At 37.2% G+C, this 21,763-nt stretch overlaps 1 protein-coding gene across 1 annotated transcript; it reads left to right on the plus strand.

The window, feature by feature from the left end:
• The first annotated feature begins 444 nt into the window (after positions 1–444).
• LOC134792800 (uncharacterized) lies at positions 445–10,555 on the plus strand. Its single transcript, XM_063764151.1, has 6 exons — positions 445–588; positions 702–901; positions 2,384–2,491; positions 2,696–2,881; positions 3,588–6,967; positions 10,380–10,555. The coding sequence occupies exons 1-6, from the start codon at positions 557–559 to the stop codon at positions 10,389–10,391; spliced, it is 3,918 nt and encodes a 1,305-aa protein (XP_063620221.1). The 5' UTR covers positions 445–556; the 3' UTR covers positions 10,392–10,555.
• The last annotated feature ends 11,208 nt before the right edge of the window (positions 10,556–21,763 follow it).

The following is a 21,763-nucleotide window of genomic DNA, read 5'->3' on the forward strand; positions in this document are numbered from 1 at the left end:
AAGGAGAACTAACGAACGTGTGACAGCCAACACTGAAAAACGTTCGTTGGCGTTCGTTGGCTTGGTGTGTACGCACCTTTATGTTGTATGGCTGCGTAAAAGCAACAATAGACGGGTATACCGGACCTTGGTACGGTCCTATAGGTGTACGATCGAGTGGTTCACTGTGCGTCCGTTAAGGACGTAACTATTATGAGTGAGAGTGATAAAGATATATCTGTAGACTGGACCAATATCGCGGTCCCATATAATGAGGTTGCCCTAGTTCTAGAATATTTAGTTTGCGGTTCGGTACGCCTGTCTATTGGCTTTCAATGAATGTAGAGGGTACTTTAAAGAATAAATTTGACGTGTTTTGGATATTATACCTCGTATGACAGATCACTGTCCATGTCACTGTCACTACTGTCAGGCAGACTACAATGTCTACAGTATTTGGATGACATTGTTATTGCAATCGCCCAAAAGTATATTATAATATTATTAAAGACTCGTGTATACAATCCACAGCTTCCCTATGTAATAACAAAATAGTTGAATAACCATAATTCATACTATGGAAACGACATCAAAAGCTCGAACACCAAGGTTAGTGTTGAAACCGTAGTCTCTATCATCAATATCACCTACAGTGCTATCATTTATTTACTTTTTATTTACATGCAATCGTACTTAATTGTTGATTTTTTTTTTCTTTTCAGCCGTTGCCGCGAGTGGGAGAGACAAAGGCGTAACAAATTTAATGATGCAATTACAAAACTCGGTGAAGCTGTTAAAGCTATCAACAAAGTCGACAATCCATCGGACAAGGATTCAGATAATGTCCAGTACCCTAAAATTGAAATTGTACAGAAAGCCATAGCATGCCTCACAAATTGTGCACAAGAAAAAACACAATTGAGTAAGTCAAGTGGAGAGGTAACAAACACAATTTATATTATACCCTCGCAAGTCTAAATGTACATTGAAATGTACATATTCATTGCAATCTAATTTGAACCTTTCCTGAAACAGTTAAAGTAGCTTTTCTATATTAAAAAACAATATTCATTCCAATTTACTTATAGAACAAGGTTTAAATTAAAAATGGGAATACTTTTTATGGTGGGTCTTATGAGGATACAGTTTTTTCATCCATGGGAATATTGTCACACAATAAGTTGTACATAGTTACATAGGTATACAATATAGTTCAGTACAAAGTAGGCTAGTGGTAAATAAGTAGTTTAATAGTAATTTATAATCATTTACTATTTGAGACAGTATAATTGGGGCCTGGAATTTTGGGTGCAGATTGTAGCGCCCAATATTCCGGGCCCTAATTATCATGCTAAGGTACAGATCATACACACCATAAAGCATAAACCTTAATTTAGTATGTGTGATATCACCTGATATCATGATTTGATAATACAATTCATTAAACCATGGTTTCCCAAAGTTTACTGAGCTGCAACCCACCTAAACAATTTCACCATTTGGCATATATGCATATAATATTCACTTATAAAAAAAATATAAAAGTATTCTGTTATAAAAAAATATGGGACAATTTTAATCAAATTGACTTAGTTCTACACTCACAGAGGCCCATAACACCACAATAATAACCACACAGTAAGGCCAAAATAAAGTACAAAATACAAATAATTTATTTTATAAAAAAATAAATAAAATTCATTTATTTCAAGCTACAAGGCTCATAATTGGTTGTCAACAGTTGTATAATAAATATGTATGTCATTCCTAAAAATACTGTACTATTGTCAAAAATAATAATTTAAAAATTCCTATTAATTAATACTAATAAAATAAATATAAACTAAAATTAAAATTGAATTTCAACTATTAAATAAAACAATAAAAGCTACAAATTACGTAGTCCCTATTCTATCCTATCCCAGTCTTAATTACATGCCTGTCACAGCAGTGCATGATGTAAGGACAGTCCAGTCTGTCCGCGATAATCGCCAGGACAGGACTGTGTTGGGGCTGGCTCGCACCCACTGGACCAAGGACGCGGCGCGCAGTCGCATCGTGGTATGAAAACACGCCGTGTGTGCCGCCGCGAACATGCCCGAGGCGCTACAGTAGCGAGGCAGCCCCATCACTGCCCGGAACGCGTTATTGTATTGAACGCGGAGTGCACTGTATGTTTTTTGCGTGTAATTAGCCCACAGGCTGCATGTGTACAGCGACGTGCAGTAGGCTTTTTTATTTTATTGACATCTACAATCAAAGTAGGTCTTATTAGTTATGTTATTTTAGAAAATGGTATAAAATAGTATGGGTAGCGCAATAAGGTTGGATCTGTTATATTTAGTGTGGTTATCATAATGAAGTATGCATCTATGCACCATATTAATTTGCAATATTATTTCAGAGGCTGAACTTTTAGCTCTTCAAGTAAAAATTGAAGCAAGCAAACAGAATCCTAAATCCAAGGACGCATCAACACAAGTTCATACAAGCTTCAGTAAAAAAATGCAAAGTAAGTTTTTATTACAGCAATATAAAAAATTAAAATTATAGTATTTGTGCCATTCTCAATCAAAAGGGTACTTATTGTTGGTTGTCAATAAGGCGTTATTTCCATATAGCTTCAACTTGAAATCAACCTTAGCGGCAACCAACAATGGTATCTTTTGGTTGAAAACGTCACATTTTACTAACAGACTTTTATGATATGTTGCAGACGGAAAATATGTTAAACTATTAATGCTACAAAAGTCAAAAAGAAAAGCTCTTAAGGAAAAGCAAATTCTAACAACCAATGTTACAGTGGAAGGAAAATCAAAGAAAGATAATAAACTGAAACTAAAACAAGTACCTCTACAACCACCGAAAATATTGCCTAAATCAACCATAAATGACAAAAAAAGTAAGTACTATTTTATACCTTAACACATTCGACACCGCGTACCCGACTCTCGGGCACTCGTAAACTTTACTCAGATGCCGGCATACCCGCTAGTCGGGCAAGAGCTATAAACCTACACGCGACGCCGAAGTGCCCGACAGGCGGGCAAGCATTGCATCTTCACTACCTCAGGGCTGCCACTGCCACTAACAGAAAAAATTGTAAGTCTTCTGATTATTATGTGGTCGAAAAGTTGGTACAGTTGATTATTATATTTTATTACTTCACTTTGTATTTTTATTTACTTTACCTAATGCGATTACAAAATAAAAATTCTTATTAGTTGGTTACGTGAAATTGCATACACGGGTATGTATCAATAGGAGTTAGAATTAGGAGAAGAACAAAACGGGGAGCCTAAACAGATGAGACAGCAGATTTAATTTTATCCACGTACTTATACGAAAGTTACTTGGCACAGCCCTGCGAGCGTCCGCCGCTTGCCCGACTAGCGGGTTCGCGGCGTGCGGCATTGAGTTGCACGTCGTTGCCCGACTAGCGAGTACTATCGGTTTCTGGGGTATTGTTTGAAATTTTGCCTGGTTGCGAAAGTGTTAAACAAAGGCTTCATTATTAAATTGTTACATAAAGATAGCTTCATAAAGAGATTAATTAATGGTCTAACAGTTTAACCTGTCCTAATCTGACATATCTTTTAAAATTCCAGGAACTGAAAACACTATTGTGGTGTTGCCAGCTGCTCCATACCTGTTTCCCCAAAGACCATTATTCTTGCCAGCAGTACCACCAGCTTTTGTTATAGTGGATCCAAACATACAGACTTTAAATAAACCTTCTGTACCTATAGTGAATAGAACAGGTGGAGATACAACTAAAACCACCATGGTAAACATTTTACCAATATCTGCTTACTCGCGACCACTATCAGCAAGAAAAACAAAAAAAGTGAACTCCAAATCTAAAAATGATACCACTAAAAAAGTAAAAAAGAAGCCAAATATACCCAAAACTGTTAAAGAACCAGTAAATAAGAAACAAACTAATAATGTCACTGATGAAACTAACTTGAAAAATAATGAAAATCCACCCAAAGTGAAACAAAAAGAAGTGTTAGTAACTGATACAGAAGTTAAATGTTCAAAAGATCCAATAACCAAACTTAAACCTTCAATTGTAGATGATAATGTTGTCCAAAGTCAGAAAAAGAAAGAGGACGAAACTAGTGTTGCAAACAATAAAGTAACTATTAATACTTCAAAAACAGGAGAAACATCAAACTCCATCACAATAAAAACTGTTGAAAAGGTAAATTTAAATGAAAATCAAAAGGCGATTGCACCACCTGTTCAAACGAATAGAAATGAAATCCTCAAAGAAGTAAACATATCTTTGAAATCAACCTCAGTGGAGGATAAAGACAAAGAAAATAAATTACCAAATATTCTAGATACTTCCCTGTGTGAGAGTGGAGTAGATGGTGGAAATGCTCGGCTAGAGCTAGCTGAGGAATTCTTGGCAGCCTCTCCTACCGCTGCATTCCTCATGTCTTTCCCTCTCGTCAGTGGCAATCGCGCGGACAGTCCTGCAGAAGACGCTTCCAACACCGTTCATACTAATGTCAAAGACACTAGCACACAAATAGCTATGCCTCCTGCACCAAACGAGATATATTTTGTAAAACCTAGCTCTAATAATGACGTCAAAACAAAACCAATACATAAACAACCTACCTCAACAGCTATTCCTGAAAAACAATCAGCACAAAATAAATATTTAGACAATAATATCCTCAGCAAATCGGTAGCGAAAACCTCTAGTTCCGTTGCAGCGTCAAATCCGTCCAATGAGAACCCGTTCCTGAGTTTACCAATGCCATCATTAATAATTACAACGACACAGTCTGACACTTTCGGCCTAGACTTTGACTGCAGCATAAGCAAGTCCATCCCGAGCCAGTCGTCATCCTACGTCAGCAACAGTAACTTATTTTACAAGAGCGATCCGTTCAACGCTGTCAAAAGCACTATTTATAGCACCAGCAGTATCGCTTCGGGGCACGAATTTAATAGCCTCGGGCTCTATCCGTGTGCAATGGAGAAATACAGTAAAAATAAATCAGACTACACAAACGTTGAGGATAACCTTATGAAAATTGGATCGTCTCGATTAACATACGATATTGATCTCGGTTGGTCGCACAAAGGATTCGATTTCGTAAATTGCACCACAAATTCCAACACGTTTAGTAAAGACATCCTAACCACCGCGACAGCCCCCACATATTCTTCGTCTTACAACCCATTCAACCCAGAGTTCCACGTCCCGCTGGTATCAGCTTCCAGTAAAAAAGATTCATCGACCAAACCCATGGCTTCGTTTGCGGAAACAATAACAAGCTTTTATTCAACTCCACAACCTACGAATCTATGGTCGGAAGATATGTGCTTTTATAACAATAGTAGTGCTTCTAAAACATTGAATAAACACCAGAATTATCTCCATCTAGAACACTCCCAAGCGAATGCTTCAATAAAACCTTCTGTAACCAAACAATATGAAACCAAAATTATCCCGGATCCCAGTTTGCAAAATATTGTGAAACCCCCCAATGAAGCCATTAGGCAGCAATTACCTGAGAAGTACAACAAAAAGTCACCAAATAAAATGCATATCAATTGGATGACGTCCGAGCTGCGGCCAATGCAAAACAATTGCAACCCACCACCACAAACGGAAATGAAAGAACCTCACAAACAACCATATGGTCAAGTAGAACACGCTTCTAAAAAGCAAGACCAACACGAGGGAAATTATTTCCCCATTGCTATACATAATTTTGCAGCTCAACCTGCTCAGGAAGATTTTCAGGTTTGGCCGTCGACAAGACCTCTAGGCACTACGGAGATAAGCATTGAACCTCCGCCTATAAATCTACCGACATTGGTCGGAGATCTGGCTTTAGGACCACACGACAAGAAGAAAAATGCAGATTTATCAAATAGAATCGGAGTCCAGCCAGACATTCAGAACTGTGGCAACTTTTTATCTGTTACGCAACTCATGAACCGTTCATCCGACAATGCAACTTCACGTTATCATGGCTCTACTACGGAAACTCTGAAAACGATCGCACCAAAACAGAATAATGCGCAATTCCCTAATGATGTCAACCGTAAACCAATGTCGTCACGCGTTGAAATTAATTTACCGCAACCGTGTTATGTTTTTAACGATCCAAAGCATTCTTATGAAAACATGGGCCAATTTTCGCAACAGAAACCAAAAACAAATAAGTCCGATAAAAGCACAAAGGTTCATAAGAATAATTATTCTGCAGAAGCATTAATTCGAAGTGGCAATTGCACACAGAAGGTTCAAGATCACATCGGTCCAAAGTTTATGGCCCCGTCCCAAAAGTACGGTGACTTCAATACCTCACAAGACACGAGTGTGGCTCAGGTCTCTCATTTCCCTCCTATACTGGATTATTCCGACAACAGTTACACTGGCCAACAATTTTCCGGAACAACATTATACAATGCCACCACTAATACTATATCGAATTCATTCTATTCTAACTTTATGTCAGGCAGCGCCAATATAATGACTGGCAGCTACACAAGTGCTCCTTTTACTGGAGATTTTATGGATTACAACCAAGCGGAGTGCAATTATAGCAACAATAAATACGAGGAGTTCAAAATGCGCGGTAACCCGGTCTTCCAAGATAAAGTTCCTTCTAATTACAAGAGTTCTAGACGAGAATCTGGTACGAAGCACAAACTGGAATGTTCCAAGAAGGAAAGTAAAAAGTATCAAAACAAGCGGGCTAAAGTGACAGAGACGGAGGAGTGGAGCGATGCTAACCTGTTCTGGCAGAATAAGGGTCAGAGTAAGAAGGGTCCCAACATGTCGGAAGAGCTGTCGTTCGCGAACTACGTGGGGAACGGCATGGCGCCACAGTACCAGCACGAGCTGTTCAACAGCCACCTGGTGAACGCGCCCGCCGACCGCTCGCTGGCGACTTTCCCTGCTACGTCGCGCGCAAATTTCAACCTTAGCACCATATTTCCGGAAATAACAATGGTAATTATATGCTTTACTATAAAATACAATAATAATTAGCCAGTTTCGCTGCTTGCCTCATCTCTGCAAATCACATTACATTAATTTTAATCCACTGATTGCATGCAATGATTCCCTTCGGCCGCCTACGAAACCGGGGTTTCGTAACCTAGTTTTCGTTTTTTTTTTGCATTATGGTACGGAACCCTTCGTCCGCTAGTCCGACTCGCACTTGCCCGGTTTTTACTTCTACATAAGTAATTTGCCTCGATCAAGAAGTTTCAATCGTACGTTTTTGTGTGCTACTCTGCAGCGGCGCCACCATAATGAATACCAATGAATTATATGGTGAAATGATGTAGCTAAAAGGTACATCATGTACGTATAATGTTTATGGCTGTACCTGTGATAGGAAACGAAATAATCGGCATTGAAAGTGGCGCCACACAGTACTCATAGATAGAAATGATATTAGCTATTTTTTTGTATGCAATTGTATTGTTATGTAAATTGATGTACTAATGCTGCTTATTACGTACCTATTGAAAAAAATAATTATTTTGCATTGATTAGTGATTTTATTTACATTTTAATTCCGCGTTCCACCTAAACGGTATGAATTGTAAGAGAGGCGCGCGGGTGAGCGAGATGGAGATAGAAATTTTTCCCGCAGGACCGCGCTCCCGCGGCCCGTTCCGATTTTCAATAATAATAGTTATTTGTTTCACTCGGGGGCAAAGTTGTTGTTTAACCGCTCGTGCTAATATTGATACCCGAGCAAGCGAAAGATTCCAAAATTGAACCACGAGCGTAGCGAGAGCGAGCGTTGCAAGGGTTTTAAAGCACGAGGGTTAAACAAAATTTGCCTCCGAGTGAAACACAAAATTTTTCACCACACCAACCCGAAGCAAATATTGAATGTAAATACCGTCATTATAGCCAACTTTGCCACCAGGGGAAACTTTGCCCAAAACGACAATTTTAAACATTAAAGAATAGGTTAAATTATTAAATATTTAAAGGAAATAGGTTAAATTTGTGACAAAACTATATACCAAACATGTGCACAACTTGACTTGGGAATTTTCAGCGAGTTGTCAAATATAGGTTAAATTTCAGCGGGCAAAACTTGTTGAAAAATGAATGCAAGTAGAAAAAAAATGAGAACACAGACAAATATTTCCGGGTTTCAGTTATTAAACATGAAGCATAGATTATGTCCATTGAGGTTTAATATAAAAAGGCCTAAAGACACTAAAGTTTTGGCGGTGGGCAATGTAATCCGGTAATTTACAGACCTATGGATGCCAACATTGCCCACCACCAAAAACGGCTTAGGGTTGTGACTTTTGACAGATTTACCCAATCTCGCAAGTAAGCGAAGGTTATGTTTGTACACTAAAGTAAGTTTATAATTATATACTGTATTTGATTGGTCTTATTATCCTTTATTTAGATGTTTTATCCCTTTAACGAATGAAAACTACAGCAAAACTCATATTTTAGTCCATTAAACTATAGGTTTTCTCTAAAGTGACAACCTTAGCCTTTGTAAAATGCTTAGGTGAGTCTTGTATGGAAATGGCCAAAAACGGGTAGGCAACATTGCCCACCAAATTTATTCAAAAGTTTTTACACTTGTCGCCAAGTTATTATCAGGGAACGGTAGGATTGCCCAAAACCATTAATCCTTAAGGGGCCCACTGATTAACAGTCCACCGGACGGTATCGGCCTGTCAGTTAGAACAAAATTTGGACAGTTCCGAACGACTGACAGGCCGATACCGTCCGACAGACTGTTAATCAGTGGGCCCCTTTAGACGTCATCATCATACATACGAGCTGTATTTGAACACCAAATTGACGTGAGCAATGTTGGCGCAAACCCCGGATATCTTTGCCCGCCCTCTAAAACGCCAAAAAAGTGGGTAAAAACATGATTTAAAAAAATTTCTTCAATTAAACTGATGCGTTTGATCACTATGGACGTGCTGAGCATAAAAAGTCGTATGATGTGTTATTTTTTGTTTAGAAATTCGTGTTTTGTAAAAAAAGCAGGCTAAGTTGGCTAAAATGACGGTATCAAACAAAATCAAATTAATGTTATTAAATATTTATCATCCGTGGGGCTTAGTCAATTTGTGTAAAACTTTCCTATGATATTTATTTATTAATTTGTTTGATATTTTACATTAGTATTTTCGTCGGGTTGGTGTGGTGAAAAATGTTGTATCGCGAAAACTCTCGCAACGCTCAAGATTCCATTATTTGCACCAATAATTTGCTTTTTTATATAATTTTGGAATCTTTCGCTTGCTCGGGTATCAATATTAGCACGAGAGGTTAAACAATAACTTTGCCCCCTCGTAAAACGAATATAGTTGGTCAACTAGATCTTGTCAGTAGAAAAAGGCGGCAAATTTGAAAAATGTAGGCGCGTAGGGATATCTTCTCATAGAAAATTTGAATTTCGCGCCTTTTCTACTGACAAGATTTGCTTGACCATCTATATTTTTCTTTTTACAGACACATAAATATAACGAAAGCCAAAACAAAAATATTATTGATAAAAATAAGTTCAAAAACTAAAACCCGACTACTGAAAATCGCAATGAAACAAGATATAATTCTTATCTGAAACTATCATACAGAAAATGTTATTTAATGATATACTTTTAAATTTAAAAAAATACAACGTACTTAATATAATTTTCCTTTTGATACAGAAGGACAGACACAGAAACATAACGAAAGGAATAACAAAAATATAGATGGACAAGCAAATCTTGTCAGTAGAAAAAGGCGCGAAATTCAAATTTTCTATGGGACTATATCCTTTCGCGCCTACATTTTTCAAATTTGCCGCCTTTTTCTACTGACAAGATCTGCTTGACCAACTATATTTATTATTGAAAATCGGAACGGGCCGCGGGAGCGCGGTCCCGCGGGAAGAATTTCTATCTCCATCTCGCTCACCCGCGCGCCTCTCTTCATACCGTTTAGGTGGAACGCGGAATTAAAATGTAAAATCACTAATCAATGCAAAATAATTCTTTTTTTCAATAGGTACGTAATAAGCAGCATTAGTACATCAATTTACATAAGATAAAAATAGCTTATATCATCTCTATCTATGAGTACTGTGTGGCGCCGCTGGGGAGTATGCTCCCCAGCGGCGCCACTTTCAATGCCGATTATTTCGTTTCCTATCACAGGTACAGCCATAAACATTATACGTACATGATGTACCTAAAAGGTACATCATTTCACCATATAATTCATTGGTATTCATTATGGTGGCGCCGCTGCAGAGTAGCACACACGTTTTTTACTTGAGTGATGGGTGTTCGACTATTATATGTACCTACTGTGAAACCTAATACCGAAACAGGACTGAATGTAACTTAAAAAACTTGTTTTTTTTTCCTTTCAGAAAGTGCAGTAAAAATCCTCCGGTTTACGTCCATAAATGAAGATTAATTACTGAATATTATAATCTTGGAATTTTTGAATGGTATACGTATCATCCTAAGTATTTATCTGTGATGTTGAATAAGTATTACTGGATAGGATAAGTTATACCCATTAAATGTTTGTATAGTTGATAAATATGACCAGTCATTTACCTGTTATTTACACGCCCTGTTAGATATTCATGGATATACCTAGGGTAGGAATATATAGGGTACGTACCGTTTAACTGAGGCTGTTAGTAAGAAGATATAACTAGCAAAAAGCAGAGCTTTGTAAGGGCTCGCGGAGTTTTTCTACCTAAACGTACCGGACCGCGAATTTGATCCAGTCCGACGCTTGTTCCATGTTCGATCGAGTGGGTACGTAATGCTATAAATGAGAACAAGAAAGAAATATACTAAACGGACCCCGGTCGCTGTCCGGTACGCCTGTCTGTTACAGCTTTTACTTTGTCCATTAAAAACGTGTCCAGACGACAAAATCAAATTGCCAATATCATCCACACGTAATATACAATTTCATAAGCGCTAATTACATCCTATACGGTCGGCCAGTACTTTTTGTAAGGAAGCCAACTGGCTATCCTACATAATTTGGGTCAGCGAGCCAATGTCCTTGAATTTATTTTTGCGTCCACACCACACAATTGAGCGAAAAATTATCCCGTCTGGACACCTACTGGCGGTAATCACGCTGCTCCGCATATAAACACACATATAATTTGTTCTCCTAAGTGCTCATCAAGACGAGTGAAATGACCAAAACAGCGTTTGCCTATGTTGCAACTAATTTGAGTTCCAATAGGTACTGCCAAGGTTCATCATCAGCTCTATCTTAGGTACTACTCTCCTAAGTGCTCATCAAGACGAGTCGGATGACCAAAACAGCGTGTGACTATGTTGCACCAAACCTGAGTTCCAATAGATACTGCCAGGGTTCAGCATCAGCTCTATCTTGGATACTACTCTCCTAAGTGCTCATCAAGACGAGTTGGATGACCAGAACAGCGTGTGCCTATATTGCGCCAAACCTGAGTTCCACTAGGTAATGCCAGGGTTCAGCATCAGCTCTATCTTGGGTACTACTCTTCTAAGTGCTTATCAAGACGAGTCGGATGACCAAAACAGCGTGTGCCTATGTTGCACCAAACCTGAGTTCCACTAGGTACTGCCAGGGTTCAGCATCAGCTCTATCTTGGGTACTGCTGTACCAAGAGATCATCATGAGTCGGATGTCTAAAACAGCGTATGTCTATGTTGCACCAAACCTGAGTACCACTAGGTACAGCCAGGGTTTAGCATCAGCTCTATCTTGGGTATTGCTGTACCAAGAGATCATCATGATGAGTCAGATGTCTAAAATAGTGTGTCTATGTTGCACCAAACTTGAGAACCACTAGGTACAGCCAGGGTTCAGCATCAGCTCTATCGTGGGTACTGCTCTTCCAAGTGCTCATTAAGACGTGTCGGAAGACCAAAACAGCGTGTGCTTATATTGCACCAAACCAGATTTCCACTAGGTACAGCCAGGGTTCAGCATCAGCTCTATCTTGGGTACTGCTCTCCCAAGTGCTCATCAAGACGTGTCAAATGACTAAAACAGCGTGTGCCTATGTTGCACCAAACCTGAGTTCCACTAGGTACAGCCAGGGTTCAGCATCAGCTCTATCTTGGGTACTACTTTCCTAAGTACCCATCAAGACGAGTCGGATGACCAAAACAGCGTGTGCCTATGTTGTATAAAACCCGAGCTCCACAAGGTACTCCCAGGATTCAGCATCAGGTATCTTGGGTACTGCTCTACCAAGTGATCATCATGACGAGTCGGATGTCCAAAACAGCATATGTCTATGTTGCACTAAATCCGCGCTCCACTAGGTACTGCCAGGGTTCAGCATCAGCTCTATTTTGGGTGCTACTAGGGCGGTTTGATAAGTAACTTGGTTCGACCTGAAAACAAATAGTTGAGGAATGTTGTGTACTTTTTATGAAACCAAGTCTTATGAAAAATGTGAAGAACTCACTCAGTTGACATGCTTATGGCTTCATCTAATTCTCATTCTTTTATTCTTCTGCCAGCTAAAACCAGATCCTGAATTTCTATCGAACCAAGCTACTCAAACCACACTCGTACTCTCCTAAGTGCTCATCGTGAATATACAGCAAGATTGAAAGTTCCGTTCCAGTATTAACAGAAATTTTTAATTGCTAAATTGGGAATCAATCCGATAGAAGCGCGGTGGATCAGAATCCAAAATTTTAACCCACTTTTGTATTCATCGTTGTTAATGGCGTAAGCACCATCGACAATATTGAAATTGAAAACACCACATTAGGTACCTATCGTTGTTTGAGTGACTACCCACAACACAAGCCTTCTTGAGCTTACTGTGGGGCTTTACAATTTGTGTAAGAATGTCCATTATTTTTTTTTTACTACTAACGCCATCTGTCAGAAAAACAAATAATTACTTAACATTAGCACGAATGTTAATTTCATCACTTCTCCATCAGATGGCGTTAGTAGTAATACAAATGAATTTGAATTACTAACCTAACAGTCCAGTAGTTTTTCCGTAAAGTGTACCACAAGAATACATAGATTGTCGAATAGTGATAGGGCTCGCTACGCTCGCCCTAATAAGTTAAAGCGAAGTTGTCTATTCTGTGCTTGAGACTATAATCTATAGTATTTCATAATTTGGTCAGGCCATCGCCACCTATTATAGAAGTATCGGCATGTTGACCATAGCCAAGTCACCTTTTGTCACTCCTTCAACTCAAATTGGACCCCAGATACGCTAGCATTCATTGATTTATGTTGGAACTTTAAATTAGTTTGGGAACCTATTCAGCAGTCGTTTGTTACACTGGGAACGATTACGAACCAAATTCTTTCTTAAAATATCGTTAAAGTCTAGAAAAGTTACCCAGGTCGGTATTTAAAGTAGGTAGGTCAAGTGTGGGTAGGTCAGTTTACACAGTTTAGTTTTAAAAACGTCGTGATCGGGATGCATGAGTTGATTCCTCGTATTCCCTTTTCTGATCCACAATGGCAAATAACGGAGTATTTACGTGCATAATAGATGTCAAACATACTAATAAAATAAAACTCAAAACCTAGCTACCATCATCATTGTTTTAATATTACCTATTAATGTAGCACGTTGAACAAGCATTTCCAGTAGGTATTTGAAGAAGAATAGGTAAACCAAAACCAAGCAAATAGAAACTTTGAATGTCAAGTACTTTAATTCTATTAGGAAGTCTAAGACAAACTCACACTTGTAAGTCAGTGGTAGCTGTAGGTACGAATATGTCACAACACGGCAAGCGCCGGAGCCTGGAAGGCTTTAATCAGATGAATTAAACTTACTCCTTGCACGGTTCCGAGTTACAGAAAGCTCTTTGAAACACTACCTACAAACTAGTTTGGCACTGCCTGTTCTAAATGACATGTTCACCTTACGTTACACCTACCATTGAACATATTTTTCACATCACTTATTCGAAAAAGGGCTTTTTCTTCCCCGCTAGGAGGGATCAAAGAGGCACTTTTCTTCCCTGCTAGGAGGGATCAAAGTTGTACTTTTCTGTTATAGGACACGATTTTTTCTTTCTTGCATACTATTTTTTTTTGGTCAATTTAATACATATTTTGGATCATAACAATTTCCTCATAGTTGATGTGAAAAGCAGTATGGGGCTGTCCATAAATTACGTCATCTAGTTTTGACGATTTTTACCGTTTTCCCTTCCCGCTCAATAACTGAAGAGGCAATAAACAAACAAGATTACCAATAACGATAAAAAATCCAGTTTGCTGGTTTTCCGTATTGTCGGTTCGCCTTGTAATATCTATTAAAGGTCAGATAACTGAAATCAGAAACTTGCCGTAATCTCAGATTAATGGGTTCCAAGCCTCAAGCATCTTGGAGCAATCCTGATAAAGACATGATTAATGATTATGGCTAGTCCCTCTTCTGAAGTTTTTGGAATGAGCTTAGTTGATAAGATTAAATGACTATTAAAAAGAAAGAAAAGAAATTAAGAAAGATAAGCAAAGAAAACAGGTCCTTAACTTAGGTACTTAATTACAGGGAAATATTAAATTCCTTTAAGATAAAGAACCCAATTAGTATAGACGCTAATTATTTTGGGCCCTTAATTATATTAGGTACAATAGCTTTAAAATATCGTAAGTATGTAACACTTATCAACCCTATACGGTTTCTATAGGGTTGTTAAGCATAAGCATAAGCAAACTATGGGCCAGACCAACTAAGTATAGGTATAAATTGTACAATCTATGAACAGAAAAATTCGATTAACATAACTAACGACCCGAGGCCTTCTTTTGATCAGAAGATAGGTATCTTCATTAACAAAAGCGGAACCTTTAATTTGGAAGTTGGAAGCCCAAGGAGTGTCAAATCTAATTGGGATCACTTCGTTATACCTATCTACTTTGGAAATAGGGCTTTTGTAAGCTTCCAAATTTAATTATGCTCCTAATAATAGCAATGTACTAGCAAACAGCATACCTATAATCGTAAGAATTAATGTAATTTAGGTAATAGTACCTATTCTAATCAGCGATTCAAACGCAGCAATAGAACGTTGGTATACTCGTTTTGAGAATCACCCTTTTCCTTAATTAAAATTGCCTTTCAAAATGTTGACGGCAAATAGACAATTTATCCAACTACGGGAGTGGAGGGGTTTTCACTCATAGGTAAATATACATTAGTACATTACCTACCTGCAAGGTGTTTTTCTTGGAACTTGAATTTTTAAATTTTTAGAATCGAAACAACATAAAGATAGAGTCGGACCAAGCTAACTGTGCATGGCAACTGCAACGACAAAGTATGGTAATGTCAAATTTCTATGAAAATATGGCGTGTATTATGACACTCCCTCACTTTTTTCTGTTCCAGTAGGTAGGTGCAAAGTTAGCTTAGACAGATTCTAGTTAGTACTTAAATATCAAAATAAATAACTAAAACTTTTCAGTTGGCATTATAACAGAAACTTTGTGAACACAACTGGCTTCTGCCCGCGATTTCACACACGTAGAAACGTGTATTTAGGTACAAAGTTAATATGATAGGTCTCCTAACCCTATTGAGCTCTCCTGATTTAACGATTATTAGGAAATGTTCTCTAGCCTAATAAGGTTACCCAGAACTTTTTTTTTTCATAAAAGTTCCAAATAGACAGGCAGGCCTATTCGGATTTCGAGATAATCACAAGATCTAGAGACGATTTAGAGATCAACTAGATCTACATTAGATATCGACTAGATGTGACTTGGATATCTAAGTCATAACTTGTCGAGATCGTTCAAGAGGACCTCCAGAATCGCGGAAACGTCAAATTTAACATATCTATCTTACAAATATCTTTAAATTATCCATATCGTAACTTGTTGAAGTCTAGTAGAAATCTAATTCATTTTACGAATCGAGCCGAGGGTAAAAGTTGCAATAAATTCTGTCATAACCAGAACACGTCACTGCATGCTTTCAGGTTAGTAGGTGTTACCAATTCAATACCGAATGTGGGAAATCCAGGAATTCGCGCAAGCATTGAGGTTTTCAATCGGGATTTTCAACTACGCTTCGTTCCACAAGCGGAAATTGAAATTGTGTGTTCGTACACGAAGAAAGTCAGTGAATTTAGTGTTGGAAATCGAACAATTTAACAATCAGTATCGAGACTGGTGAGTGACCGTAAATTTTTATATAATATGTATCTTAACAATAATTTTGAGTGAGCTGCTTAGTACAGGCAAACCTTAAGAGGAAAGGGGAGGGCCGCTTCTTCATACAAAATGGGGACCCATTTTCCTCTCTACATATTGACATTTTCGAAAATATTTTTACATAATTTGATGTATATTAATCATAACTATGTCCATACGTTTGACTTTCTTCTATATATTGATTTTTGTAAAAATTTGGAGCGAAAAACAGGTTTCATACAATTTTTTAAATGCTCCTCCTTATAATAATTAAAAATTAGAAAATATCAAACGTAGGGTCATGGCTGTAGTTGATATATACAACAACTTGTATGCAAATATTTTCAATAATTTTAAAATCCAGGGAGGAAAACGAGGACTACGTTTAGTGTAGGTATGAAAAGGCGATTACGCGCGGGTCCTCCACTTTCGTCTTCGCCCAAATAATATGCTCTGAGAAAATTAGCTTGATGAAGCAATAGCGAATTTTCTGATTTCATATCTCGAACTGGGAGTTGACGGGTTAAACTAACAATTTGGAGGCTGTCCATGCTACCATCATTAATTAGCGTCGAGCGCTCGGAGCTTTTTACGTGTCCGAGGCATAAGTGTGATCTCCGACCGTTATAATTTGATTTCACGTGGAATGCACGTGTAGATAAGGTCATAAGGTTAGGATGGGTAAGAGAAACAGTTTATTTTGCTCAGGGCAAGAGAAACAGAATGAGGAAAGTCGTACTACGTATGTATTATTAAGTTAATTTGGTTTTATGCAGTAGCTTTATTTTAAAAATTACCTATCATTTAATTGTTTTTAATATCTTTAAGGACCGTAAAAGTATAAAAGTATAAAACTTTGCCCTTTAACGTAACTTTGCCCACTACATGAAAAAAGTGAAGAAAGTGTATCTGTAACTACTTTTACTAAACTGTGACGCGGTGGGAAAAGTTTTATACTTTTACGGTAACACTAACTCCTTATTGTTTCACTTCCCCAGTGTTTCTCTTACCCCCACCGGTATCGTCTTGGGTCGTCCCATACGTTTTTCGTCAAGTTCTTAAATTAGTCCTATTCTGCTTTCGTCACTCATTCTACATTGAAAGCCACCGACGATTGTGACGAATGTAGAATGAGTGACGAAAGCAGAATAGGACTAATTTAAGAACTTGACGAAAAACGAATGGGACGACCCAAGATGATACCCCCCCACCCTAACCTTATAGATAGTCTAAGTAGCAATTAACTGCTACGAAACCGCTCTCAATGTAATGAACAAACTCTATACCTATTGTGGTTTCTGGTAGACTTATATTGTATCAAATATGTAGTAACAAAGTACGCAACCCAATAACATTAAACTTAAACGTACCGATAAGCGGTGCCTATAACAAGAGCACGCTTGCCTTGACCACTCACTACGCTTATTATGTAACTCATTCATGCCAGCAGGCATGCCAATTGATGAAATAAAAAATGTCTAGTCTAGTTCTCGACCTACACCACTCACGATTCGTTTTAGATATTATATTAATAATTAATAATACAAAATTAAATTCTATATTTTTTGTGACACAGTCTTTTGGGAGTTTAGAAATTTATAATACATAATAGCAATACAACTTTGAGGGAGTTCTTGTAGGTACAGTTTACAAGATAAAGCCTTATTTACTAAGTTTACCCTTGAAATAAATAAGTACTTGTGTACATGTTATAAATTGTATGCTGTAAGCTGTCACCGTACCCAAGCTATGTGAAAAATAGGTACCTACTATAGACTATATATGTATATCAGCGAATTAGACGCTCTTAAATATCAGAACACAATTGAAATATACAGGTTGGCTAAAAATAACTGCATTCCCGTTGCCAGGGAGGTTGTGGGATTATACTGAGCAATTTTTACCATAGGACCAACCCCGAGATCGCAAAATAAAATTTGGCTGTTACATATATTTTAGCTGGTCCATTTTCTATGAGAGGGTAAATTTTTTTTCCCCCTCCCCATAGGTCCCATAGTAAAAGTAGTAGCTCAGTACCTATAATCCCAAAACCTCCTTGGTAACGGGAAAGCAGTTATTTTTTTGCCACCATATATTGTTAATTCGTTAAAGTATTTAGCTCGCTGTACATACATGTATTTTGATGGTGTCTGTATTAAATCTTTCAAATCGATTTCCATCTACTTTGGGGTCATCCATTAATTACGTCACACGAATTTCTAGGTTTTTTTACCCCTCCCCCCCTCCTTGTCACACTTGGTCACATTTGGCAAACCCCTCCCCCCTGGTGTGACGTCACATTTCTTCAACGAAATCGGCAAATATTTATTTAATATTTTATCAAAATATTTTTGACAAAAGAAATATTAGTAATTTTATAACCCAAAACCTTCGAGCAACACGGAAGGGAGGCGGCATTCGCACTATTTCCCCTCTGCCTAGGTACAAGATCAACTGATCTAGTGCGGGTAATAAAACTAGTTGCGCTCGGATTTTTCACTAGACCGAGTCCAGACGCGCGCGTGAACACAGCAGCAGAAAAAATGCCTAATTGCTCGGTTTTTTGTCGTAAAAAGAGGTCGGAGACATCAAATTTACAAAAAGAAGGTGTTACATTTCACATGTAATATTTTTTTTACATATCATACGTTTAATTACATTTAAACACAATTATTATATTTTAGTCTCATGTAACCCAAGTAACAATTTGTGGTTCTATAGTAGTCGATAGAAAGTTTCCCAAATACCACCTAAGGTCCTATAAAAGACCAAAGAAGATTGTATAAAGCCGAAATGGCGCATCTTATGTGCCATTCAGTGATATAGTAGACCTGTAGCAGTGTCAGTCGTGACGTTTTAGGTCTATAAAAGTGATGTGATGATCACTTTTGTGCTAACTTGTTGTCAGTAACGCCATTATAGTGTTAATTTATACTATAGTGGCATTTGAGATTCCATTATAGTGCTTGTTTTATACTATAGTAGTATTTGAAATTGTATTATAGTGCTTTTTTATACTATTGTAGAATTCATAGTTCCTTTACTACGAAATTTGCTATCAAGTTTTCCATCAACTGTTGTGAGTGGTTTTGTTGTGTGTTTACTTCACAAAAACGGTACTAAGTAAAATGGTGATAAGTAAAGACTTTATATTAATATGCGCCATTTAGATGTCGAATAATTCGGTCCTTAGTGCAAAAAGTATATGGGACGGAAGTTTTACCGTTAGAATAGTATTAGTTTAATGAGGAATTTTAAATGCCCCCTCGATTTATTTATGTTTTTAATAAAAATCATTTAATAAAATATTATGATATTCACCATAGTTACTACTATACAGCCAAGAAGTAAATCCGACGCTTTTATAGGCTAACTATAGAACTTACGACGAAATATTCACCGCCATCATGATTAAAATTAGGGTTCCAAAAGAATTTTGCTGTGACCCAGTTACACCTACAAACTCTTTAGAAAGATATAGGATTTTTTTTTTATTTAGATGTAGTCATTACTGTTGTTTCCTTTTTCAGTGTCATTGGTAAAAAAAATGTGCTAATAATGGATATCGATAAATATCTAAACCGTCACGATTTTATGCTTGTATTAAATCATTGATGATAAATCTCACCTACAATATCACTGGGGTCTTTTTTATCAATTCATTAAAATATAAAAATATTTTGTACGGAACCACATTATGTGGCTTAGGCCTAAACTTATATAAGCAAGATGTAAGTAGCCATTACAGATCAAATTTATCATTTACAAGTACATAGTCGTTTTCTACCTTTATGTATCTAACTCGGTTTATAAAAGATATAAAAACTCAACTATAACGCTGTTGTCTTTTAAAAGAAAAAACAAAACCACTATACAACAGTTTTGTGATATAAAATAGTCATTGTGACGTTTACAGCGATGAGATATAATAGGGATTTAAAAACTACTAAAGCGCTTTTTAACGCTATAAATATGTCCCAAAAACGCTACTATAGAGCAAAACAGTTCTATAATAGTGTTCATATGACTACTAAAGTATTATGTACTATAGCAGTGATCTCTAAAGCCACTATATCCTGAAATCGTTGTATAGCTGGGTTTTTGTCACTGTTAGAACACAAAACTATAGCGGCTAGCAGGGAACCTTAATAGCGCAAACTACTAAAGTATTATGTACTATAGCAGTGATCTCTAAAGCCACTATATCCTAAAATCGTTGTATAGTTGGGTTTTTGTCACTGTTAAAACACAAAACTATAGCGGCTTGCAGGGAACCTTAATAGCGCAAACTACTAAAGTATTATATACTATAGCAGTGATCTCTAAAGCCACTATATCCTAAAATCGTTGTATAGTTGGGTTTTTGTCACTGTTAAAACACAAAACTATAGCGGCTTGGCAGGGAACCTTAATAGCGCAAATTATTTGCATAAAAGTGATTCCAAATACTATTATACAGTAATATTGCTCTATAGTGGTTATATTTGAACCTGCATTGTACACGCCTATAACGGCTCTATAAAATGATGAAATAAACCTTTACATCAATTGCTTATAGAATATATTAGCTGTATAAGCCTATAGAGCAAAAAGGTGTTGCCAAGCGCTTTTATACGACAGGTGGTCACCTCTGAAACCTTAATACGACGTCTATACAAGATTTTAGCGATAAAAACTAAAATTATAGGACTAAAATGTTACTTGGGAATTGTTGGATTTATCGATTTTGCTCGCCCAGTACAAATTGCGGATCGGTCGAGCGACAAATCCGACTTCTCATCTCTCAGAATACAATAAAATACTTCGATAAAAATGTGTTAGTGTGCGTGTTGTGACACTTGTGACTCGTCCGTACACAAAAAGAGATCGAGGTTTGCAAGATTTGTCTTTGACGTGTGTCATTTTCTATGTATTTGTGTCGTCATTACAGATTGGAATTTGTATGTAAGTGTGTGAAAAGTGCGACTGTGTGCACCTTTCCCCCCGCAAAAAATGGTAGAAAGATTTGTAAAGCCCAAAACTGATTAAGAAATAAAATTAAACGAATAAAAACGATTATCGTTTCAAAACCTTCTTATTTAAATGATAATTAGCGTATAAAATAATTTAAATACATTTTCGGTTACTGATGAAGTTAAAGTGACGTCACAAAGTTTATAACTCCCCCTCCCCCTTGTCACAACATGTCACATTTTCTTGACCCCCTTCCCTCCCCCTAAACGTGTGATGTAATTAATGGATGAGCCCTATTCCATGATCAGTGTAACTTTTTGTTTACATACCTACACACATTCACAATATCCATCTATCTAAACTAATACCTTTAAACGAGCAATTCTTGTTTATTTATATATTTCGCTATATGGGGGTTTTCGGGGGCAATAAATCGATCTAGCTAGGTCTTATCTCTGAAACAACGCACATTTTTTGAGTTTTTATGTTTTCCGAGCAAAGCTCGGTCTCCCAGATATTGTATAGGTAATTAAGTACCGTCAGCAAGTACGAGGCTTGTGTTAAAAAAGACAAAAAAAAATTAAACGACCATACGTTTAAATCGCCAAATTATTGTAGAGCCTATGTTCTTAAGAAGTAAGTAAA

Source organism: Cydia splendana, chromosome 8 (genome assembly GCF_910591565.1).
Source record: "Cydia splendana chromosome 8, ilCydSple1.2, whole genome shotgun sequence".
NCBI lineage: Eukaryota > Metazoa > Arthropoda > Insecta > Lepidoptera > Tortricidae > Cydia > Cydia splendana.

Excerpts from the sequence above, each read along its gene's own strand:
- LOC134792800 (XM_063764151.1), top strand. The coding sequence starts at position 557 with ATGGAAACGACATCAAAAGCTCGAACACCAAG. Across the intron at positions 902-2,383 it reads ACAAGAAAAAACACAATTGA|AGGCTGAACTTTTAGCTCTT; the intron begins GTAAGTCAAGTG and ends ATATTATTTCAG. Across the intron at positions 2,492-2,695 it reads CTTCAGTAAAAAAATGCAAA|ACGGAAAATATGTTAAACTA; the intron begins GTAAGTTTTTAT and ends GATATGTTGCAG.